The sequence below is a fragment of the Cryptomeria japonica genome, chromosome 7 (assembly GCF_030272615.1).
Source record: "Cryptomeria japonica chromosome 7, Sugi_1.0, whole genome shotgun sequence".
In the NCBI taxonomy this organism is placed as follows: domain Eukaryota; kingdom Viridiplantae; phylum Streptophyta; class Pinopsida; order Cupressales; family Cupressaceae; genus Cryptomeria; species Cryptomeria japonica.
Window position 1 is genome coordinate 723,448,171 of NC_081411.1, and position 26,961 is coordinate 723,475,131.

At 36.9% G+C, this 26,961-nt stretch overlaps 1 protein-coding gene across 3 annotated transcripts in view; it reads right to left on the bottom strand.

Annotated features, from left to right (window-relative positions):
* Positions 1 to 819: 819 nt before the first annotated feature.
* Positions 820 to 26,961, bottom strand: part of LOC131068816 (uncharacterized) — a 52,208-nt gene continuing 26,066 nt past the window's right edge. For 2 of the 3 annotated variants that reach the window (XM_058004089.2, XM_058004088.2), the window contains exons 5-9: positions 18,641 to 18,749; positions 18,043 to 18,131; positions 7,966 to 8,030; positions 7,785 to 7,866; positions 820 to 1,309 (exon numbers count right to left, since the gene is read on the bottom strand). In XM_058004089.2, the coding sequence (XP_057860072.1) occupies positions 1,214 to 1,309; positions 7,785 to 7,866; positions 7,966 to 8,030; positions 18,043 to 18,131; positions 18,641 to 18,749 (441 nt within the window). In that variant the 3' untranslated portion in view covers positions 820 to 1,213. Of the gene's footprint in view, positions 1,310 to 7,784; positions 7,889 to 7,965; positions 8,031 to 18,042; positions 18,132 to 18,640; positions 18,750 to 26,961 lie in introns of all 3 variants that reach the window. The other variant, XR_009112071.2, reaches the window with a different exon arrangement.

Genomic DNA, 26,961 nt, shown 5'->3' on the forward strand with positions numbered 1-26,961 from the left:
GAAAATCTCACAATTTAAACAAAATTGAAATGTAACACAAGAAAACCATGTAACATCTCACAAGCAATGAATACACCAGCTGAAGGAGAAATAAAAATGGCTAGCTGGAGAAAATGGGAAAAAAGACAACACCAAGGAAAATATCATTCTAAATGGGCAAACAAAGAGCAGAACTCTACAGGTCCAATGAAAACTAGCAGCTCAATGCATAATCATAAGCTAATGCACTGAATTTTAAAACACCATCATAAATGCTTCATCTATATAAGAAATCTCTCAAAAAACTGGACTGCTCTTTCTAGGAAATGAAATAGTTGGCTGCTTGAGAAAAGAGACTTAATCAGTGTTCTCCAGACTCTAGACAATTGCTTCTACGGATCTAATGCCTCAAGTTTTCTACAGATATACATTTCTCCAGCAGGAATTGGCATACTTTTGTTGTTCCAGCATTCCTGAGAGAGATCTCAAGTCCATGGATGGAGAACTAAAGAATGAAGGGTCAAGTTAATTCTTCCTAATGTGTTAGGTGGGTAAAAAACTTCCAATGCATGCTTGAAATTATGTCTTCATTATACCAACAACTTAGACATGTCATGGGGGAAATCAGTTCTGTACATATGCGATTGAGAATGCTTCCCCTATCCAGGAAAGAACTTCCAATTCATACTACCAAAAGGCAACATCAAACACATTTAGTTGTTCCACTCTAATTCCACATAATAAATGGAAAATATATGAAGAAACTGTTCACTAGACCACAAATAATACCCTCCAAGTACAAGCAGAAAAAATTCTTATCAGAAATGAGGTACTAGCATCTTGGGAAAAAGATACATTCGTTTAATAGATGGACTAGAATATGTAAAGACAAATGACAATGTTCTACCCAAATGTGGTCTAGATTTATCACAATAGAAGATCATATAATACAAATTCATCTTTATCAAAGATGAGAACAGGATAATCATTCTAAAGACTCTTCTTCTCTATGCTCTAGCAACCGCTATTGCATTCTTCAACTTCCTAATTGGAAGCAGAGATGATTCCATCTCTCATTTTCAAATGCAGCCAGTAGAAAGATAATGCATAAATGTATTTTTCATGGCATTCTTGTTAGAATGTTGATAGCATTTGTCAAATGTTCCGAAAGACTTGGATCTTCTTAACCAACCCACTTACATTTAGAAATGAATGAGAAATAATCTTCAAAAGCTCACTTAGCCAGTAATTTTCCCTTGTACCTAATGCTCTTTTCCCACTCCTTTTTGAACTTCTGATATATGAACATAGCTGCCCGAGCATCTTCAGCCTACAAGTAGCCAAACAAACTCATAATTGTCAAAAAATGTTCGTTTATTACAATACCAAATAAAATTCTCAAATTTTTATGCATGCAAAAATGGCAGAGATGCAAGACACAAGGGTACAGCAAGATGATATTCAGGCATGCTAAATTGTTTATCATGAAGAAAGATATATCACATATATTTTATAAGCTCTTTGTAGACCAACACAGAGGATCTATCTTAACAGAGCATGGATATAGGTCAAAAGCATTTTTAAAGCTGCATAGAATACAGTGAAGATGCTCCATGAATGATTTGGCATTTGAAATGGATTTCACAAACTATCAGAGAAGGAAGGCAGCTCTTGTTTCCTAGCCAAATTAGCAGTTGGAGGACCTCGAAGGTTCTACCCACCCACTGATGGTTTGTTTGTCTCTGTCTAGGACAAACAGCCTATTGGCTAATAAAGTTGTCATAAAAGTGCATGTTGCACTGAATCCTTCCTTTATTATCAGATCAGGCTTCCTTGTACAAAATATTTATAAAAAAATATGAGGCATTTACAATACGAGGCAAATATATAAAACCTTTTCCATTTTGAATTTTGTGGAAAATAGATGAAAAGAATGTCCTTCAAAGTAAATGCAGACATATGGTTAACATACAAAGAGCATAAAACTGGAAGAAGGTTGTCATTTTACAACATTCAACCCAAGTTACCCGGTCCTTGCAGAATCAGCCCCGTCCCCATACCAAATGAGGGAGGGATTGGGTGCAGCTTTGGGACAGCTGAGTTGTGCCCTAACCAAACCCAGGAGAACCCACAAAAGAAAACAAAAAAGCAGAGGGCAGGATAAATGAAAACGCAGGATGGTGAATGAATATGCAGCTACATAGTAAAATTTTAAAAATGCAGATGGGATTAAAATATAATACACAGCAATAATGAAGACTGCAGGGAAATGAAATAAACAACATAACTGGGGAAGACTATGATCCAAATAATTTGATTCTGTGGAACTGATAAAAGAAACTGCAGGAGAATATAAGCTTGGCATTAACAATGTTAGAGTTTATCTTGTGTTCACTTCTCCTGTGGATGGCTAGCAGATATCTGAAATTCTTCTCTAATCGATGAACTCTTCAATCTTAGAATATAATACTTCGGGTGTGTTGTGCTTCTGCTGTGAGGAATTTGCTTCATCATATTCTCAGGGAAAGAGAGTCATGGAAAATCAGTCCTCATTTTAATCATATTCTGGGCAAAAGAAGATTAATCAATTTGTGCCTACAAGATTCAAGTAAAGTAATCGTCTCTAAATTATGGAGAGAACAATTGCAGCCAGCATTAATGTTAGAACATGAGATGGTCCTTAACAAAACAGCACTAAACCATAAGAGAGAATGCAGAATTGCTCAGCAAAATTATTGAACTACAAAACACATAAGAAGCTTCAGATAATTAGACAAGTCAAATGTGATTAAAAAGAAAAGAAGAACCATATGTTTTTTACTAAGATATCTTCTTTACTTGAATCACTAGATCATGATGATTTAAATTTCCCCAAAGTAATAAAGCTCAAAGTTATTGTCAATAAAATTATGACTATATATATAAATATATATAGGATGGCTGTATCCAGGTGCACCCAGTGAAAAAAATTGCTATACTGGCCAACCCAAACCCTGAACCATTACACAAATCAGTAACTTAGCATTCAACAACACAACTGTTTGGAAATGAAGATAATTCAATGAATTATCAAAAAGAGAGTAATTTGAATGGGAAAAGCAAATAGAGACACATCATTCTTAGTCCTCAACGAACAAAAAGTTTCAAAACATATAACTATCCTAGGAAAACTGAAACAGATAAAAGCCTTTTGTCCTCTAGCATAGGATAAAAAGCCTTTTTCCCTTGAGCATGTCTAGAGGGTCTAGAGGTAATTACAAACCACCATTGCCACCCATCGCTTAAAGATATACTACTATACATTTTATTAAAAAATAAAAATTTGCAGCTGAAATTCATTGCATCTCGATCTCTACATAAGCTCTAAGCCGACAGATTCTTGCACATTATTAAGTGGGAACCAATTGCATCTTCAAGTTCTAAATCTATGGGCTGATTGAGAACTGCATCCTTATTCAACCTGTAATTATGAATTGCTTGACTACTTCCTGAACTTTATCAACATCAGGGGATGCAACATGCTAAACTATGGTTTCTCATTTGTAAAATTCAATAGAATTCTTATGTTGCGGTGCATATTGTGGGTAAAATCATCAATGAGGTACACAACATCAATATACTCCTTGATCTCTTTAATCCTTCACACAAATATCAACTTCAAACATCCATTTGTCAGTTCACTCATCACCAGTTTGGAAAACAATTCCACCTGCCACGAATTCTTTTGAATCAATCTTGGACATATCAACATCTGGAAAACCTATATCCTATAACTGAGCTTCCTCTGATGATCCTTTTGTGAAATATTTCATTTTATTGTAGCAGTATTACGATTTAAGGTAACAATAAGTTGATTCTCTGCTACCTACAATTATGTGCAACAAAGTGATCGTATCTCCAATATGACTGATAAAAATCAGATCTCAAGAGATTATTTAGAACCCTTTTGACATTTAAGAATTCTCCCTAAGCCAATTGTTCAAATATGCCAAGCGCAGTTAAAGCTTGAAAGCATCTCTGACACTGAGCTCTATAACTTCCTTTATTAAGGGAATTTTGAGCCAAATTTCAAGTGGGTCGATGCCTGCAAGAGCATAAATCTTCTCCAAAGGTGATACAACCTTGTGCGTAGCAGGGTAATAGAACCTTGTGCGTAGCAGGGTAATACAACCTTGTGCATGGCAAGGTTCTAATGTTCTGTGACAACCAACTCCAAATCAGGAGACTAAGTTCACATGGAAAAGTCAGGCACCTGGATTAGGGTTGGGTACCAAAATTTGGCAATAAAACTGCTATTTTCTCTGTGCTTCAGGTGGTTTCAAAGATTCTGCAAATCCAAATCCAATTACAGTTTCAGATGTTCGAAACACCTTGGATATGAAAGACCTTTTGGGATTAACCGATTGGCACTAATACATCATGGGGAAGGGAAAAACAAATGAGAAGCAAAGACATTCACAGGGTACCGGAAAACCAATGCAGAAGTTCTGATTTTCAGATACTACTGGATTGCACAGATGACTGAGTAAGGGGAACAGAAAGGCCCAAGAGTTTCAGTCACATTTTTCCTTAAAAACTATTGCTTTAATTTGGAGCGCTAGTGGGTCCTTCTAGACCTCATGGATGCACATGGGGGCCACCAGGGTCCAGAAGTTGGCATGTATATTGCTATTTTATCTGTGCTTCAGGCAGTCACAGAGATTCTCCAAATCTGCATGTCCAATTACAGTGTCATCTGAAATAGAGTTATCAATCACGTGTAGCTTGGACAAATTTGTTCTATTCTTAAAAACTAATATTTGATAGGTGGCTGGGGAAATCCAACCAATTGTTTAAGCATCAAATCTGCTAGGGGCAGAACATCTCAATTTCTTCTAGGCATTAAGTGACTTGTTTGAATGAAAGATGGCAGCTGCATACCTGCCCTCAAGGAATCTTCCATGGTAGATCATGACAAAGGAAAACCATAGTCTTAAAACTCATGAATCAGACAATCTCAGCAGACTCAATTTTGATCCAGACATGGCAAGCTGGCAAAACTTGACGTCAGGCAAGTTTTTAGCACGGAATAAACTTGCTGCAAGTTTTTGCCTACAACTCACTGAAACTCGTATATAATAAAGTAACTCTGCTGCAGTTGCAGCTTGTGAGTTTCTGGTGAGTTCTATAACCGAGGGAAGCAACAACTCACAACACTAGAGTGTCGTGTCTCTACAATATTTTATGCATATATGAATATATGTGCATATATTTGTGTCCAAACTGGTGATTTGCATCTGTAGATGTGTACACCAAGCTCACAATAAGGCAAGGACAAATATGAATTTAAAATAAATATATTATTTTTATTCTTGAATATACATGCAATTTCAAGAAAATAAAAATATTAGTACAGAATGCATAAATAACTTTTTAAATACAAAAAATTAAGAATTTTGTGGTGCAAAATTGAGAATAAGAAATTCAGGATTAGCTACTAACTTAAAATCAGGTCACAGTGATAGGGGAACTTTAGCTTCTCTAAATTTATTTGTTGTCATATTTTCTGAACAGGATATTGTTTTTAAGTCGAAAGATTACAATGAAGGAGGGGAATGACACTGCTTGTTGTGGACGGACATTTTTGTATTGGAAAAGCATTTATGGGTTTCACTGGACTATGTGTGTGAATGTGTATACATGTGCATGTGCATGTGCAGGTGCATGTGTGCCTATGTTCAAATGAAAAAGAATATGGATGGATAATCATATAACACTTCATATATATTAAAACATACTAATCTTAATTTACGGTCATTAGTTGTTATGGATGGGGCGATGTCCCTTTTGCTTTCTTGATCATGGACTTTCAGAAAACGATGGCCCAAATGATCTGCTGTAGCATAAGTCTCTTGTATTTTTTGTTCACCTCTTTTATTGTATAATACAATAAATCATTTGAAAAAAAATATATATATAGCCATTTTTTTAAACCATACTCAACCTTCAGATGCTTAGTCATCTAGAACATTAATCAATTGCACCTAACACAAAATTACTTCAACAGGCATTATAAAAGGATAAATGGCACAGTTTTCCCAACTTGTTTTCCTTGTGTTTAAAACCATAACACTATCTATAGTTTTGGTGAATTTGCTCCATTACCCTATCTATAAAGGCTTTTTCAAAACCATACTAAACCTTATCATCTAGAACAAGATTTAATTGCACCTAACAAAAACTTATTTCTATAGGCATTATATAAGCATAAATAGCACGTTTTTCCCAGTGTTCCACAAGGATGCATCACCCTGCAAATGCAGGCATTTCCAAGACGGGAACACTTGGAAAACATCCCTCCGCTGTCCCTCCACCGCCACCAAGTTTCCTCCATCGTTTTCAAGACGTTTCCTCACTATGGGGATGTTTCTCAAAATTTTCTTGTGTCAGAAACGCCCAAGGGGACACTGTGACGTCCTCGAGACTCCCAAACACCCCTCAACCTTGGAGGGGGTTTGCAATCTGACTAGCAAATTTTTAAGACAGATTGGTATTGTTGAGTCTATCTCAAGCTATTTGGCATTGTTTGGTGGCGAACATGGTTGCACAGAGTGAGTTTTAAGAGGCTTTAACGGGTTGTTTGGACCTACCAGGACCTGCAACATATTTTCCAGTTGTATCATACCTGCATTGTCGTATATAGTAATTTAAATCAAAATTTGTGTTCCCTACCTATAGTGATCATTTCAGCTGTCTTTTCAAGGTATTTTCCTTTATTGTTTTCTATTGGGTGCTAGTTTCATGCAATTTGGACAATCTAGAAAGTGTCTTTTCAATCTGCTACCCTGTACCAACATTTGTATCAGCTTGTAATCGTTATAAGTACTTAATAGCAGAGATAGCATTGTTTCAGTTTGCATGGTTCTTATGCTTGTTAAAAAATAAAAGATCATCTAGAGTGGTCATTACACACATAAAGATGTTTTTCATGACAACAAATTTGAGATAGACTTATGCTATCGATTCTATACCTTGAGCTGAAATGGTAGGTGTAATTAAAGCTTTAACTGTCTTTAGGGTTAGATCCTTTTAAGATACTCCAACACAATCTTTCTACTTCTAACTTAATGTTCAAAGTTCAATGCAATCACTGGAATGTGTTTACTTAAACAGTTATACATATTTTTATAACTAATTTTTTAAGTACTATATGTATTATGTCAGCACCACTCCCCCACTGGCCCCCCGCCGTCCCCTTGCCATTCCCAAACTTATGCCCCAAGGACCGCCGTCCCCGAGACACGTCTCCATGTCCCCAAACTCATTGGAACACTGGTTTTTCCCAACCTGTGTTCGTCCTTTATAATATCTATAAAACTATCTAGTTTTTGGTGAAATTGTTAAAAATTGCTTACCTTGATTAAACCAATGTTTCATGTTTTTAAACAATATAAACTATCAGTAATTTTCTTAACTTTTAAGTTTCCAAATATGTAACTAAGCTCTTATTTATGTTGTATTGCCAAAAGCGGTAACATTATAGAAAGAAATTACATATGGAAAAGAATTTGGTTATTATAATGTGAAAAAAAATCTTATGATTAGCTCTATTAGTTGTCCTTGTGTGAGAAGCTTTACACCTAAACACAGAAATTTTGGTGGCAGCGTTATGACATTAAGCATATAGTGCTCATTTTGATCAACAATTGTTAGGATTGATTCATATACAACCATATTAATTAGCTAATTCTCTTTTTGTTTCAGGAATTCCTTTAATCACTGTGATAAATAAATTGGAAAATTAGAGAAAAGAGTATTTATCTTACAGAATTATGTTCATTCTCTTGGATCTTCACACCCAATATTTCAGCTGCCAAATCACGTAGTGCTCTGGGCCGCCCTAGCTTGCTGCAAGAAAGTATGCATCTTGCTGATTTATTACAAGATTAAATTTACTACTCGAGATATAAATACAAAATGAAATTAACAGATTTGAAGAGACTGTACCTTCTTAAAGGTTTATAAACAGATGTATCTCTTACATCCTTCTTTGGATGGCTCAAAAACAATACCTAGAACCAACCACGGAAGCATCATTAAAAAAAGCATATAACCACACATAAGGGAAATGGGGAAGGAAAAGATAAGATATTGCAAATGAAAGAAGCATGTGATTTAAGCATTGCTCTAGCTGATAGTAGAAGCACTACTCATGAATAAAATACAATTACCCCTTTTATTTAGACAGACCTAGTGCTTATCTTATGCCATTTTGACTTGCCAAACAGGAAAATAACGAAATTTATGTAATAACAGTAATATCCAGTCAAACATGTGGGCCTTTCAAGATCCAACTGTGATGCACAAAACACATAAGCATAAACTCATGAATATAACAGGGATAAAATGTGGTTTTTATTGGTGTATCAGGGTAGGAGAAATTTGTCTAAATTTTACAGTTGACAATTCCATGGTGCATGCAAACAAAAGTTTAAGTTGTTGACTATATTTGAATGGCATGGATAGTATCTCCAACCCATTAAAACTCAAATCAAATAAGGTACATAAATCTTCAAATAAGACATGATTTTCCAAGTAAATAAAAAATCTTGACCTCGGTGAAGAAAATATTATTTATCATTCCATAACTTTGTGTTTTAAAGGTTAAAGTAAAAACTTCAAATATTAAATCCTAACTATAAGCCTTTTCCTTTTTCACAACCCTACATTGCTATATGTTCACTCTACTTTTATATTAACCTTATGAGGTTTTTCCGAGTTCAAACTTTAAACACTTACCATAGTTTATGTCAAACGAGAATCATGCCTAAACTAGTGAGTAGTGATCCATGGCCCATTTTTTAACATAACCTATGAATACATTAGGTTTCTTAAATAATTCAAGAGAATAATTTGTTCTCTAGGTTTTCACTAACAATCCAATGAGAGGACTTTACATGTACTTGTTCCCATCCCATACCCAATTCAAACAAGCTGAATTGCACTTTTTGAGGGAATGTATCAGATGAATGCACTAATAGCTTCATATGGTATTTGACAAAAAATACCTAGCCATATTGTATTGTATTTAAAAAAAGCTGGGACTGCTGCTACAATTGGATTGTCCTTCCACACTAATACAGGATACTAGTGTACCTATTATCACTAGAAGAAGAACCATGGTTCAATCCCATGCAATTAGTGCCTCCACCCCCAATATTCCTTGACCATATGGAATCAGCGCCCAAGTCAAGTATGGGGTGCCAAAGTGAGGGTATGCAGGAAAAGTCAACAAGGTCAAACATTCCTTCACCACATGGAAATAGCGCCCAGGAAGAGACAGAGCGTTGGACGACGATAGGGAAGGAATTTTCCTTCTAAGGTGAAAATTCCTCCACAAGGTCATTCCAGTGCCCAAGTTTGAAGGTTCAATTCCAAGGCATGGAAATTTGAAGTCAAGAAATTTTCCTTCCAAAGAAAATTCCTCCACAGGATAATTCCAGTGCCCAAGATTGAAGGTTGAATTCAAAGGCATGGAAATTTGAAGTCAAGGAATTTTCCTTCCAAAGAAAATTCCTCCACAAGGTTATTCCAGCGCCCAAGATTGAAGGTTGAATTCCAAGGCATGGAAATTTGAAGTCAAGGAATAAGAATGAGAATGGAAAATCCCCTTGGGAAAAAACTCAAAAAATCCTCTTTCAAGCATGAAAATTCGTCCAAATTTTGAGGCGATGACAAAATTGGCTAAGGGAGAGAATTTTCTCTCTCCTGGACCCTAGAACTCAAATTTGAAAAAAATCCTAAAAAAATGGGAAAGGTGATGAATTGATCAAAAATTTCTTCCCCAAGAGAAAATTACACCTAAGATGAAGAAATTACAAGAAAGTGAAAAATTGACTGTGTTGGAAATTCCTTCCTTCAAGACATAATTCCAGGAAAGTGAAAAAAATTTGACTTAAAGTTGGAAATTCCTTCCTTAAGGACAGAATTCCAGGAAAGTGAAAAATTGACTAAGTGTTGGAATTTCCTTCCTTCATGACAGAATTCTTGGAAAATGTGAAATTTGGCCAAGGATTGAAGAAATTCCTTCCTCAAAGAAGAAATGTGCCCAAGGTGAAGAATTTCAAGGCACAAGAAAAATTGGCCATGTAAGAAGATTTTCTCTCTCCAAAGCTCAGAACAAGACAAAATTCCTTAAGCATGGAAAATGGTCAATGGTTACGAAAATCTTCCTTTGAGACAAAGTGTGCACAAAACTTTTCCTTAAGGACAAAATTCTCTCTTCAAGAATTTTCTCTCTCCAAGAATTTCAGATGTGCAAGATTCTTGTAGGAGCGTATAAATTTGTTAAAATTCTTCCCAGGTAGAAAAATCTTCCAAAATGTCTTAAGTGAGCCCGAAATGGAAAGATTCTTGTCAAGGATGGGTTCCTATAATGAAGCACAACTCGAAAAATTATAGATGTTCCTATGACAACGGGGTCCACTTGCATGGCGAGAATCAATTGAACGCATGGTAGCATGGCGACGCATTCATTGCTGGAATATTTTACCAAATGGTGGCCGAGTCAATCCATGGCGAGATGATGGAGCATTTATTTGCATGTAGTTGTCGCATTTAGGAGATGATGGGGCATTTATGGCATCATGGGCGATTTTGCATGGAGGCATATTTGTTGCATTTATGATTTATTGGGCGAGCTTGATTGATGATGGTGCATTTAGTGCACAAGTGGACGCCATTTTTGGCATGCAAGAATTAATTGTTGATGGGTATAATGGGCATTTAATGAATATTCCCACCTTGTTGCATCATGTGTGGAGAATCTTTTAGAGCAAACCCTAATTAGGGTTTTGCATGTAGCCAAGGCTTGAAGCCTATATAAAGGGGTGACCCCTTCATTTGTAAGGAAGGGAGATTTGTATGAAATTGTTGCGACAAGTTTTTGAGATAATAACAGTGAAACATTGTTCTCTGATGGTGTCCACTGAAGTTATTTTTCAAGACTTGCATGGTTTGACCTTCCTCACTTAGAGTAGAAGTAGTATAGTGCTTTGATTTCAAGGGAGAATGTAATGGTATTTGATGAATTTTCATGGTTCATACTTTTTGCATCTTGTTGATTATAAGTTGCAGTGTAAGGTTAGCTTTGTTGAAATATAGCTAGGTCGAATCCCTAGTGTAATCAATTTTAATGTGGTCCTTGGCCTTAAAATTAATTGTATTGATATAATTGATCAATGTTTAAGGTTGAGCCCCAATTTGGATAGCTTGTAATTGGGCTAGGCCCAAATAGATATCAATGTAACTTGTGAATGTTAAGGGCGGGCCCTATTTGGGGGCTCAACTTATGTAACTTATTATAGTTATGGGGCAAGACCTATTTATTGTGTAACTTGTAATTCAATAGGTCGGGACCTATTGAATATGTAACTTGTAACTTGGGGTAGGTTCTATGTAATTTGGCACCAAGGCCGACCTACGCATAAGGGTTAAAGGCATGTATATAAAGGAAGTGACTTGAGGTCACAAGACACGCATTCTGCGAATATCCTCTATCTTCGTCAAGTAGCGAATTGCCTTCTATAATCAGCAAATTATCTTTAGTGATTAGCGAATCTCATTTAGAAGACAGCGACCATATCTAAAGGATAGCGAATCAGTATTAGAAGTCAGCGAACTTGATTGGAAGATCTGCGAACATAATCTAGAGGTCAGTGAACCCCTTCTAGCTGTGAGCGAACTACTAGTCAGCGATCTGCCCTTGTGTTCTAATCAGCAATCTTCAACAAGCGAAGTAGAGTTACAGCCCAACGAACCCTATCAAGACTAAGCAAACATCTTGCAAGGGTGAGTAAACTTCATACAAAAACACGGAACTCAAATCTGAGCTGCCAAATTGAGCTACAAGGATTTGATTCTTCAAATTGTTATATCTCAAATAAGTTGTGCTTGTGCCCTAGAAGGTTGTATTGTAAATCTGCTCTATGGTTATGTAAAGCGGAAAAATCGAACCCTAGTTGCTCTCCCCTCTTCCAACTCCAAGGAGAGAGAAGGGAGGTCACTAGGGTTGACGGTTTTCACTTAGAGGAGACTTTACATTCAAAAGAGGGGTTGAAACCCACAAGATCCAATCCCACACAATGCAAGATTGGATTCTAGATGAGTTTCAAGGGTTAAGACAGCAAGGCTACCCTCTTTTGTAAAGATTGTGGATAGAATGATTAAGCTAGGAATGCATAGAAAAGTGAGAAAGATTCACTTATAAACTGAGATAGGGATATAGGATGAAGCTGCGGACCTGAAATTAGCAGTAAAATGTCGAGACGGCGCTGTCCTGCAAATTTGAGCGAAAGTTGACGGGACGATGGCGCCCGGCGTGCACACGGTCCTCCGAAAAATCCGCGAAACGAAGGGGGATCTGTTCGTCTCTGCACAAGGATTCCAGATCTTCAATTTCAGCCGCGTACCTGCAACCTACACACAGAAAAGCGAAGATGATTGGGGGGTTAGGGATTAGGGGTTTGCCCTTAGGTCAAACCCCGGTTTTGGAATTAACCAAGAAATGAGAAATGTTGTAAATGTAATGTAAAACAAGTACTAATACCTTGTTGTAAGGATGTTTGTATCCTTATATGCGAAGGTATAGATGTTGTTGTATGTTGTATGTTGTATGTTGTATGTTGTAGTATGTGATCTCCTCTTCAATGGTTGAATCCTTGTCTTGAATGCAACACTTAGCCTTGAATGGAGACTTAGAATAATCAATTGCTTGAAGGAATGCTTGAATGCTTGAATGCTTGAATATCGTTTCCACCTTTTTCCATCCATCCAAATGAGAGAGGAAAATGTAGTTTATATACTTGTCAATTAGGGTTGATAGACAGATTTTCCCGACCTTAGGCCGACCAGGAAATGTTTTTTTCCATTTGCAAACAAAAAGACCCGAAGTCCCATAGGAGACCGGGCCCAAAATAGGGCCAGGGACCAGGGCGCTGAGCGCCATGGTCCTGGGGGACCAGGGCGCTGGGCGCTCTGGTCCCACCTCTCGGGACAGCAGGGTGCAAGGAGGGATCAGGCAGGGTGCTGGAAAAATGCAGTTTTTGATGTCGTGGACAAGTTTCGGGATCTCCATTCAGGTTTAGTGTTGCGTCGCCATCGTGAAGACCCAAATGCAGTCGAAATTGCAAGTGTCGCAATTTTAGGACGCTACAGGTTAATATAATACAATATGAGATAGTTGTTGCTAGGTTTTTCACCTCCAAGAGGGAGGTTTTCCCAAGGTACATGAGTGTTATGCGTATGATTTACTTTGCATTCAGATTTTCTGTTCTATACTGCTAATCTGATTGCTAAAACTAACATGGTATCAGAGCACGTTCCTTCTCTAAAGCCTAACAGCTTGAAGGTAGATCCTGTATTCCTTTTTTGCAGACTAGGGCTGAAGAAGTTTAGCGTAAATGATTGGGAATCAATTGTATCAGATAGTTCTACAACAACATAACAGCTTGACGATTGAGGGCATCGATGGGGCCGTAACAAGAGTATGAAGGCTTCAAATAAAATAAAAATCTTAGAATACAGGTGTCCTTATTCCTCTACTCTCTTTTGTTTACTTTTGTTAAGAAGGGTTCCCTTAGTTTGAGGATTTGTATCTATTTGCTTTGTTGTTATTGGTATTAGTTCTTTTAGCTGTAACCCTAGTTTGGGGTCTTAACTAGAGCACAAGGTTTTCTTGTTTGTTAACTATCTCATCAAAGATATGTTGGTTTTGTGCATTTGTTTTCTTCTAGCTTCAAACCCTAGTATTCCTTGTATTTTATTAAGGGTTTGTATAATTGTCATCCTAGGGTTTGTGACTGTCACCCTAGTTTGAGCTTTGTCTTTGTGTTAAGAATTTGTTCCAGCCCTAGTTCGAGTTATGGAAGTTGGTATTCAGTTATTCTCTATTCTAAGTATGCATAGCTCAACATTATTCTTAACCCAAATCCATGATTTGCTATGAGGAATATGCAATGATCCAAATATCAATGACGTTATTGATCTGAATATTGATGATGCTTTGATGTGGTCAACTGAATATATCATAAAGTTGGAAACATATAATATATAGTGGTCTATTCTTCTTCATTCATCGTGGCACATATACTTGGTATTTAGTTTGTATGGGGAACACTACCTATTACATTTTGAAGTAAACGTTTATTAAATAGTAATGCTTGATTAGTTTTTGTTTTCTTTTCATTAAAGCAGAATATACTTGAGACTTTGTTCAATTTCTTGATGATGAAACCTAAGAACAATGCAAAATAAAAGTATCTAACCTATTGAACAGACATTATTCAGTTAGAATGATGTGGGCGCTCCCACCATGGAGATTTTGTGACCTCAATCTTTTTTGGTATTTATCAATCATATGTTTGTGCTCAACTATACAATGTGTCTCTTCAATTGAGTGGTTGGTGTTTACATAATTATCTTATATTCCTTCTGATTAGTTTTATGCATTGGCTGGAAAGACAACTTGGTTTACATACACTGTTTTTCTGAAGAGATACACTTGTTTTAGTTCTTTTGATCAGTCATTATTTTTGCAATTCAATAATATGATCAGATGTGATCAACATATGACATTTTTCAATTCTTTGCACAGGCATAGTTATCTTACAATTATTTGTTCAACAATTTACAGAATGTTGTGTAAGTATTATACTATGATTTAAGGTATTCGAATTGATCATATTATATCACAGCGACCTCATTTAGGAAGAGCGATTGATGACTGTGAGCTTCTTCATATTCCTTGGACTAGCGATGTACAGTTTGCTCTCATTGAGAGGTTAGTGGATATATTGACTCGAACATTGAATTCATCAACCAAAGAGCCACCAGATTTGAATTAAGGCAATTCACAGGGTTGAAGGGTGAAGTTCCAAGCAACCCTTGTGTGTAACTCCAATATGTTGTCCCTGAGCTGAAGGTAGATGATATGTGATGGCAAGGGCCGAAGGCCACGCAACCATCAAAGATCCATGGGCTTGAAAATGGAACAGCTTAAGAACGTTGGTGGATTGTGTGGGAGTCTAGCCAATAAAGAGATAAGTTCTCTTATATTTGAATCATGTTCATGAATTTTCATGTTATTATTAATTCATTCTATTGAGATATTGAATCATGTTTGATTGATGTTTCTCTTCAAGATAGTCTTGAACTATTATGCTTCATGCTTCAGAGGGAGCTTGGGAATAGACACGAGAGCCTATACAAGCTTTCAGCTCATTCCTTCACTTGAGAAGATGGTTGAAGATCCATCGGAGTACAGACAGCTGATTGGATCCTTGATGTATCTAGTTAACACTAGACTGGATATTTGTTATGCAGTGAGTGACCTCAGCCAGTTCATGAACAAACCGAAGCATGTTCATCTTGTTGCAGCCAAGCATATTCTGAGATATTTGCGGGGCATTGTTGGCTACAGGTTGAAGTACCCAATCAACACTGTCATCACCTTGGAAGGTTACTCTGATTCTGACCGATAGAAAGAGCACTTCAGGAATTTGTTTCAATTTGGGTTTGTTGTCATCTCCTGGGCCAACAGGAAACGGTCCTCAGTTGCATTAAGTACTGCAAGTGCTGAGTACATTGTGTCAAGTGTGGCGTCAAGAGAAGCAGTACGGCTTCGCAAGCTTCTTGCTGGGTTGTTTGGACAACCTTGGGAACCCACTGTCATTAATTGTGACAACCGAAGTTGTATTAAGATGTCTGCTAATCCCATGTTTCATGACAGGTCAAAACATGTGGAAACTCGTTATCACTATATCCGTGATATGGTACAGAGGCGTGCCACCTAGCTAAAATATGTCAGCACTGATGAGCAGATTACAGATGTTCTCACCAAGCCTCTAACTCGTGTGAAGTTTGAATACTTTTGAGAGAGACTTGGAGTTGTTGAGAACACAGCTTTGGCTGAGAGGGAGTCTCAGTCCCAGTGATGCACTAAGTTGCATCTTCCACCCTCTGCGGGCAATGCAAGGTGACATTGGATTCTTCTCTGGGAGAAGTCGAGGTGAAATACCTCTTCCACCCTCTACGGGCAATGCAAGCTGGATCCATCCTCTACGGGTATGCATGATGGGTATCATGGAAGGAGTCCATGATGTACTTAGGATTCATCCTCTGCAGGTATGCATGATGAATATCAAGGAAAGAGTCCATGAAGCATGGTCACATTGTAACTTGATTATTCAAGGGATCCTCCCTAGCTAAGAGGGAGTGTTGAAATATAGCTAGGTCGAATCCCTAGCGTAATTAATTTTAATGTGGCCCTTGGCCTTAAAATTAATTGTATTGATATAATTGATTAATGTTTAGGGTTGAGACCCAATTTGGATAGCTTGTAATTGGGCTGGGCCCAAATAGATATCAATGTAACTTGTGAATGTTAAGGGCAGACCCTATTTGGGCGCTCAACTTATGTAACTTATAATGGTTATGGGGCAAGACCTATTTATTGTGTAACTTGTAATTCAATAGGTCGGGACCTATTGAATATGTAACTTGTAACTTGGGGTAGGTTCTATGTAATTTGGCACCAAGGCCGACCTAGGCATAAGGGTTAAAGGCATGTATATAAAGGAAGTGACTTGAGGTCACAAGACACACATTTAGCGAATATCCTCTATCTTCGTCAAGTAGCGAATTGCCTTTTGTAATCAGCGGATTATCTTCAATGATCAGCGAATCTCATTTAGAAGACAGCAACCATATCTAAAGGATAGCGAATCAGTATTAGAAGTCAGCAAAGTTGATTGGAAGATCAGCGAACATAATCTAGAGGTCAACGAACCCCTTCCAGCTGTGAGCGACTATTAGTCAACGATCTGCCCTTGTGTTCTGATCTGCAATCTTCACCAAGTGAAGTAGAGTTACAGCCCAGTGAACCCTATCAAAACTGAGCGAACCTCTTGCAAGGCTAAGTAAACTTCATACAAAGACAGCGAACTCAAATCTGGGCTGCCAAATTGAGCTACAAGGATTTGATTCTTCCAATTGTCATATCTCAAATAAGTTGTGCTTGTGCCCTAGAAGGCTATATTGTAAATCTGCTCTGTGGTTAATATAATACAATTTGAGATAGTTGTTGCTGGGTTTTTCACCTCCAAGAGGGAGGTTTTCCCAGGGTACATGTGTGTTATGCGTATGATTTACTTTGCATTCTGATTTTCTGTTCTATGTTGCTTATCCGATTGCTAAAACTAACAAGCTTGAGCCACCAAATTTGTGCTAAGTTTGATTGTGAATAGTCATTTGGATTGCGACGTGTTGGGTAATCAAATACACTTTCTCAATGTGAAAATCCTTCAACATCCTCAGAAGATTGCACCGGTTCTTACGGAGTTGTAGTTAAACTTGGCGAAGCAGTGCTTGGTTTATTTGGAATTTGTCCACTAAAGCATTATCTTTTGATATCACTGCCCTTAGGACTAGATTTAGATCCTTCTAACCCTTTCCCCTTTATTTTCAATTCATTTCAGTTTAAGCAAAAGCATCACAGAATTGCTATATTTGATGATGGAGTTTCAGCCACAGCAAAGAAGTGAAAGAACGATCCAAACGTAAATCCCCTTGGATTACCAGCATATCACATCAAGCCAATTGAGTCACGTCCATTGCGGATAGGGACCTTGGAGTCAATTGTTAGAACTTATTGCAATCTTAGCATACAATTGTACTTTGATCAAGAGAGAGTAAAGTGACCGTTGGGCAACTTTATTCTAAGTTAGACATTGTCATAAAAAACACGTCAACAGAGTGCATCTGAAATAATTCTAATTAATATATCTGGAAATCAACATTCTGTAAAAAAAATACCTACAGCTAAATGCAGTTGATATACATCTAAATATCAAAACCGTTACCTTTGATTGGAAAGTGATAAAGGTGCCAGAAAGAAGGATCGCAATACCTAAACTAAATGCAATTGATATGAATCTAACTATCAAATTAATTTGAAAGCAATGAAGCTGACAGAAAGAAGGATCACAAAGTCGATACAGATGGTAACCAATAAAGCTTGTATTTTACCTTTAAATCATTGTGCAATGCATGGCCTACGAGAACCCGGCCTTTAATTAATTCTGATACTTTTTTCTGAACAGTCCACAAGTCCTCAGCTGCAAAATTAAATTGACTAAGGTTAGCTGGCTATAGTTTTTGGAAGCACAAAAACTCAAGTATCAAATAAAGTCAAGCTTCACTTCAGTACAGATTAAAACTGTTTGCAATTTCTGTGTTAATTCCTAATCAGTGATGAGCATCTCAAAAAAGTTTTACAAGAGATCATTAGAACTGCAAAACTGCAAGCCTGAACTTGGAAACAATTGGATTCGACAATTAAGGTTTTGGAAAAGCACATCATGACATCTACTCAGTGAAGGAAATGTCTACAATAAGCATCCAAATAAATATGTCAACACAAGTGAAAAGAAACAAGGCATGAAATTAAATATATTGAGGACTAACTTACTACTGGACTGAATTAATACAGTATCAATTAAATGAAAATAGATTATCATATACCAAAATTAATAATACAAATTCTATGACCTAATATTTAACTGAAATATAGGAAACTGGCATGTAAAAAACTAGAACGCAAAGGAAAGAAAACAGATCAACCAACCCTTCCTCAGGTTATGAGCTCGAACTCCACTGATATTTGAGCGGAAGTTAGTAACGAACTCTAGCGGCCGAACAAATTCATCGTAAACAGCATTTCCCCACACATTTACCTGACATATACATTTCATAGAAGTTCACAAACATCTCAAAGTTGCTACAAAAAGGGCAAAAGAAATCACAAACAAGTAATTATTTTACAAAATGAATAATGTGCCATAGAGCATGTGATCCCAAAAAAATTGATGTTATTCTATGGATGTTCATAGTGTGTCCATCATACATCAAATCAAATGATATTCTTTGAATGTTCAATAGTGTCTCCATCATACATCAAATCATTTGATCAATCGATAATTAACAGGAATCTGTCTGCAACTTTTATTATCCATTATTAATGATTGGTCTCAGAAAAGTGTAATCTTCAACAGGTAACTGCTCTATCAGAAACAGAATCCCTTCTCTCCATTGTTTGAATCATATTCAACCTTCTTTTTATTTTCATTTTTTAACTCATAGTTAATATGTGCATGTTACAAATGAAAATAGTTGCCAATGGAATTCAATTTATCACTTATGTCAACTATAACCCAGCTGACTGAATTAGAATATATTCATATTTGACATACAGAACAAAATTATAAAATATATGTAAATCTACTATCCAAGTAAATATAGTGTTATAGCAAAGGGATACAAGGTAAACTATCATTATTTCAATAATTTCATCACAATACTTGAGTAATTACAATACTGATTGGCAATCAAATATTCCTATTTATGTGATTATGGTAATACAGGAGAATTTACTGTATGTGCAAGACCCGGCCCAAGTAGGTCTAATCCTAAGTAACCCCAGTATATCCTAAGACATACCTGGGAGGCACCTGAGGTGCACCCAATGCATACCTAACACATCGAAAAAAAAAAGCTTTTTTTATAACAAAATTTGTTGTCAACTTAAGGCACAAGGAAAAAACACATTTTCAAACAAATATGACATCATTTGTGTGGGACACAAGAAAACTTTACGAAGCCAGAATCTTTAAGGGTTCTTTTTTATGCTTAAATTTTGGGACATCACTTGAGCAGAATTGTCTGCTCACACCTACATTCTATAATTAATATTATTTATTTGCCTGCAATCAATAATGTCAATTTTATAATATCTATTAACATAGCATATGTATAATAGATATTGATACTAATGTTACAAAAAATATTTACATAATGTTACATATCCATATAGATTAATATTTTATAATGTTTTTTTCAAAACCCTGCTGATTTTTTTTCAATGTTAAAATCAGCAATATCAAGTACAACACAAATGAAGGGAAAGAAAGACCGTACATTGAAGTATGGTTTGTCAAGTGCTATCAAAAGGCAAGCTTGTTGTATGCTAGCTTCTCATAACGAAAGGAATTAATAGATTAAAATACCACCTTGCTAAAATACCTACACATGATGTGAAGGCATACGTTAAAGTTGCCAAAAAGATTATGAGAAAAATAGACGCTCTAATTCCCAGCAATGAAATGAATAAATGGAAATGCAGAGGACAAAGAAAGCAATTACAGCGAAGGTGAATATCAGTTCTAATTCATCTACAAATTCTTTGTTGCCCCAAACATTCATTAGTCGCTTTCCTCCACTAGTGAGACTTCTCAAGGTTCTATTTCTAGCTGTCCTTCACCAACACCCAATTTCTTTATTCCATGCAATGTTCCAAGAGCACAACCTTCCCTTGAGGATATTTCTTGCAATAAGGAAAAATGCAATGAGACTAGGATGGCAACTGCAAACTATTCGTACTACAATAATTTACACTTTAATGTGCAAATAGCCCAAGAGTTGGTTAAATGATGATTACAATTGTCGGTAAAGTGTTCAAGATTCATAATAGCTAGTGATTTGAGTGAACCATTACTAGAAAGAAGCCATAAATATTAAAAATACACAGCTTAAGGTTGATGATCAGAAAAAATATGGCAGAGAAAGGGCTACACCATCATATTTGATAAATGGATAGGTTGGCGAAAGAGAACTTTCCTATAATGTTCGAAATTTTCAAGTGACAATTAAATAAATTGATTTTTATTAAGTTGTCAAAAATAAATAAAATATTCAAATGATGACTTAATATTAATTAACTTAATTAAATATTATTATTGTCACTTTACTAAATAAAGTTTCCAAAATTCAAGTCGGCCTAATCTTCTAGATGATTCCTAGAGCTCTTTATAAGGAGGCTGGCTGAGAGAAGTAAAGCATGCTTTTGGAATTGATAAACATTTAATGATTTCTAGAGGCGAAAACCTTTAGGAGCTCGATAGAAGAGCTGGATGAAAACCCAATTCTTCCTAAGGTGTAGATTCGTGACGGAGTCTACATCTGAGCAAATTTGTGAAGTCTCCTTTGGAGACAAATTTGTAAGGCTTGTTTCAAAAAATAACTAACATACCGGTTCTTGGCAAAATGGGTTGGGTCCTGTTGTGACGTTTTCACACATCGCCCCATTGCAAATGGGGACCCCTGCTTTTTGCTTTTTGGGGTTTGTTTTTTTAAGGTCTTTTAGGGTTTTGTCCATTAGCCTTTGCATTTTGAGTGTCGCCAAGGGGATCACATGGATAGCAAGTCCTGCTTGAGTGATGTCCTGGTCCTGAAATTTGGCTAAGTCTGAGAGTCCTGATCCTGATATTTGGCTAAGCCTGAGAGTCCTGATCCTGAAAATTGGCTAAGTCTGGAATGTCCTGATCCTGAAATTTGACTAAGTCTGGAAACTGAAAAACCTCCAAAAACTAGATTTTGCAATATAACTCCTGGAGGTCTGAAACCACTTTCAAACATCCTGAAAGTATATATGGAATTTCTATCCTTCTTCTTTCTTATACTTAAATGTTATATTCCATAAAATTATCCTGTCGGAGAGTTCAAAAGGTCAAATTTCGCTCCTGTCCTTCACTGAGGATCCAGAGCGAATTTCGCTCCTGACCCTCTCAGGAGGACCAAGGTGAATCGCTCCTATCCCTCACCAAGGGTCCAGGGCGAAAAAGCTTATTGGAATCATTCCTGACCTTGTTTGGTTAAATTGAGACATCAAAGGCATGGTGAAGGACGAAATGAACGTGATAAAGCATCCAGATTTGATTAAAGACAATGAAATGATGGAGTTTTGCCTAGAAGGGTAATTTCGCTCCTGTCCCTCACTGAAGGACCAAAGCGATTTTCTTTATATACACATTTTTAGACCTTTCTTGGACTTGAACTCTTATTCATGGCGTGTAACAAGATGAAATCTTCCCTAGCCAAGACATTTCATGGTGAAAAGTGAAGCATTTTGGCCTAGAAGACAAAATTTGCCCCTGTCCCTCACTGAAGTACCGGAGCTTGAATTTCAAATTTGCACTATTTTTGCAAGATCAAAATGATTTTATGATTTGAAGAGATCAAGGAAAACATGATTTGTGCGTTGAATATAATTTGAGTGGTCCACAAGCAAAGAAATATACCAAGATGACAAAAGGCGCTCTTGTCCCTTGCTGAAGGTCCAGAGCAATTTTCCAAAGGTGCAATTTTCTTGCAAGGACAAAACAAGTTTTGTGATTGAAATGAATGGAAGAAGGTGTGTTTTGCCCGTTGAAGATAATTTGGAGGGCTAGCAAAGGACGGATAAGCTTGAAATTACAAAATCGCTCCTGTCCCTCTCCAAGGGACCAGGGCGAAAAACCTAATATCCACCCTTTCTCTTCAAGTTTGGACAAATCTAAGCCTTGACACAAGTTTGAAATGATGTTTAAAATGCCTTGAGGTGGAATTGAGATGCAAAGATTACAAATTTTAATGACAATTTGCAAAATCGCTCTTGTCCCTCTCTGAGGGTCCAGGGCGAAAAAGTCCTAAAGGCACTTCCCTTCTAAAAATCAAGTGAAATTAAACTCAAGACTCCAATTAAAATTGCCATTTTAAATGCCTAGATGAAGTTTTGAACGTGAAAATGAGGAATGCAAGGCCAAAATTGAAAGTTCGCTCCTGTCCCTCTCCAAGGGTCCAGGGCGAAGTTGGTAGCATTTTTTTTATTTTCACCATACTTGAACGTTGATATCCTCCAAATTGCATTAGATGCCAAATTGCCAACTTCGAAATATTTGAAAAAATTAAATTAATTTGGCATTTAATAAAAGACACATTGGCATTTAGTAAATTAATTTTGAGCCTTGAAAAATCGAACTTTTATTGTGAAGGCATTTAAAATTAATTTTTGTGAAATTAAAATTAAAAATGGAGCACTTGAGGGCTTATTTTTTATTATTTTATCAAGTCGGCCTCTCCTTTTTGCAATTTTATTTATTTTCTTAGCCTTTTGTTGGCAAGTCGGCCTTGGAGGGAAGAGGGGTGAGCGCTCTATATATTGAAGGGGTTTGTTTCACAATTCAAATCATTCAATCATCCTTTTAAGGGCGAAATTCATCTTGAAGGCTATTGGAGAGGCGAATTTCTTGCTAGATTGGAGGATAATTTCCAGATGTTTTGAAGGTATTTGAAGGCGAATTTCCAGATTTTTGAAGAGGCTAGTGGAGTTTATTCTTTTCCAAGCTAGAGGAGGCGCAATTTGTTCAAGAGAAGGCTTTGATCTACATTTTGCCTAGCGAATTTCATCTATTTTTGCATCATTTCTTAGAGTTTAAAACTCAAGAGGAGGTATGGCGAAATCATCTTGACACCCTTATTCAAGGTTTGATTTTTTTAGACATTTTTTGGAAAAATCTAAGTATTACATGGTTAATTAGGAAATGATAACTCAAGATTTATCATGAAGTTTCCTAGTTAAAATCTTGAATCTTCCTTTTAAGTTTAATTTTTAGACTTCAAGATATAATACTAATTGTGAAATGTTGTGTAGGCATCAAATGGAGATCCCGGAGTTGGAAAATCAAGCCAGATCAAGGACGACCTCCTCCAGTCTAGCATCGACAGGGACGACCTTCTTCGATCAAACATCATCATCCTGCACATCAGAGACAAAAGAAGTTAGAGCAAAGGGTTCGTTGAAGAAGCAGATAGTTCCAGAAGAATTAATTAAGGCTAACTTCTCAACATTACCAAATTGAGTATCAACCAAGTGTCAAATGAGGTGGCATCCCAGTCATCACTTCTGCAGTCGGATAGGTCCACCTCAGCATGTCCAGATTCAATGTACCTAACTCATGGGAGGTGGCACAAACTCCGATATACCTACCCCAGCTATCTATTGGTCAATTTTTCCAGAGAAGACATGTGTCCAATTAATACAATTATTTCATTGGTCGAGCATTAAATGTTATGTAATGGTTGTAACAAACCCTAATTAGGGTTTTCATTGTTGAATCTTGGCCATTGATCTCAGCCATCGAATTGTATTAAGGGCACTATATAAGCCTCGGCTCTTCATTTGTAAAGGATAATAGAAAGCAGTTAGAAAGGAGTTAGTGAATAGAGAGTAGTTAGAAGGTGATTAGAATAGCAATTAGAGTAGAGTAGAGAGAGAAGGCAAAGATTGTTGCCAAGATGTTGTTGTAAGAGATTTGTAACTTCATTGAAGAAATGGTGAAATTTATGGGTCGATTCGACAATTTGCATGGTCTCTATACTTCTCATATTTGATTTCGTGTTATTAGATGAGTGGAAGAAATGTGCTTGATTGATGGTGAAATTCGTATATCCATACTACTAGCAGTTTGTTGATTGCAGACTTGCCTTGTGTAGTCAACTGGAATCATTTAGCTTAAGCTTAACTTCAATTGTCGCTTCTTCATTGATATGCATCAGCCTGATGGTGTCTATGCCTGCAGTGATGATTTGAACATCATATAGCTTTCCTTCGAAGATCGCACTAACCTTGTGGAGATGGTCCTGGGATGTCAAAACAAGACTTAGTTAGAATTTCATCGAAGATCATTCATTGCTCTTACATTCTTAGTGTTAGGATTAGATCCTTTTCTCGCCCTAGTCTTTTTTCCTTTTTTTTTAAATCTAAGGCAGTAAAATCCTGTGTTCCAGCAATATTCAAAGCAAATCAGAAGTTCAGTCATCAAGTGTAAGTCCCCTTGTGATTCCAGCAAATCACATCATACCACAGAGAGCTTATCCACACGTAGAGATCCTATATACAAGAACCTTGAAGTCATCCCGATTGAACCTTTTCGCGACATCTTCAGCATTCGGAGACTTTATTCAAGAGAGGATAAGGTACCCTTGGGTATTTTATTCTGTGTTTGATAGTGTACAAAATACACGTCAACAGGTCCGGATCTTGGTTCTTGCCCGGTCCTGGTTCTCCCCGGGTTCTCCCTGGCAAGAACCCAGGGAGAACCCTGTTGATGTGTTTTTTATGCACATGCGAACACAGAATAAAATACCAAGATATCTTATCCTCTCTTGAACAAAGTTTCCCCGAATGCTGAAGATTTCGCCCAAGGATCAATCAGGGCAACTTCAAGGTTCTGGTATGTAGGGTCTCTACCTGTGGATAAGCTCTGTTGGTGTGATGTGATTTTGCTGGAATCACAAGGGGACTTATGTTCGACTGCCTGAGCATTTAATCTGTTGGAAATTGAATCCTATCTACTAGCTACAAGATAAAGAAATGGCAAAAGATACAAGGTTTGGAGAATTTAATCTAAGACCTAGAATGCAAGAAGATGGATGAACGACTAGGTGGAGTCCTACTGGGTTGGATCTCACCATCAGGCTGAACAATTCAACACCAACTCAGTGCGATCTTCTAAGGGATGCTTCGAATATGTTCAAATCGCACACCATCAGACACTGATCACCATTCAAGATAATGCATGAACAATAAACGTGTAACAATTCGCGATTAAGCTCATTCTATGCCAATTGACTACGCAGTGCGCACTTACAATCAGCAAGAGGCTCGTGGTTTGGACTAGGCAGATTCCACGCGAGTGCATTCAATAACTTCCTTCATTCAATCTAATTATTTACCATCTAAAATGAAAATTCAACAAGAGACCATGCATATTGCAAAGAAATGACATATTTCACCATATCTTCAATGAAAATGGGGTTCATTTACAATCAAGGCAACAATTTCCTGCCTTCTCCTAATCTATTCTAATTGCTATTCTATTTAACTGACTATTAGCTATTCTAACCTCTATTAATCAACTATTAACCCTTCACAAATGAAGAGCCAGAGCTTTATATAGAGGGCTCTTTATATTTCAATGGCTCTGATTGATTTACAATCAATGGCTAGGATTACAAGATAGAAACCCTAATTAGGGTTTGTTATAACAAACTTCCTTAGCCAATGAGAAAATTACATTCAATATTTGAGAAACAATAGGAAACAAGGGTAGGTGCCTCAAAGTTTGTGCCATCACCAGTGAGTCAGGTACATTGAATTTGGACATGATGAGGTGGACTAATCTGGTTAGAGAAACGATGACTGGGACGCCACCTTGTCTGGTACTTGCCTTGGTTGATCTTCTTCTGTCCTGGATGCGATGAATGATGCACTCCTTGATTCTCTATGTGCTTGATGAGGCTTCCTTACTGTCAAGTTTTCTTTCTCCGATAGCATACCTCGCCTTGAAGTGTTGGTAAGGTCATTCTTCTTTATCATCATGTGGTTCCTTTGTGTGGCGAAATGAAGGTTTTGGAGATAGCTTGCAACTCCTTAAACACTTGTAGTCTTCCAACGCTTCAAAACACCTTGAGTCCTCATTTATGCATTTGGAATGTCCTTGATGATGATGGGACTGGAATAGGTAGTCCTTGTCCTGGCCTGATCCTCTTCCATCTGCAAAACAAACCAAAAGATGATTAAGTACACGTGATATATTTATCCCGATCATAGCATTTCTTACCTTAAATAATTAATAAAAAGGCATCAAAATGGAATTCGCTTAGGATCCTCTCTAGGGACAGGCCCTATAGGAAATTTCACTCTGGACCCTTTGGAAGGGTCAGGAGCGATTTTTGCTATTTTACTCAATTAGACCTCATTTTCAACATTTCACAATTTTGAACTTAACCTTCAAACCTTCTCCCATCATGATCTCACAACTAGCCCTTTAAGTGATGTCAATTTCAAAGTGTTTTTTTTTGGCAAGAATTCAGGCTATCTTAGGATTTTGCTCTAGACCCTTCCAAAGGGTCTAGAGCAAAATCCTAAGATAGCCTGAATTCTTGCCAAAAAAAAACACTTTGAAATTGACATCAGGGTCAGGAGCGAAATTCATGATTAAGACACAATTCCATCCCTTCCTTGCTCCAAATTGCATCACAAGGCAAAAATATATTAATCTTCGCTCCACC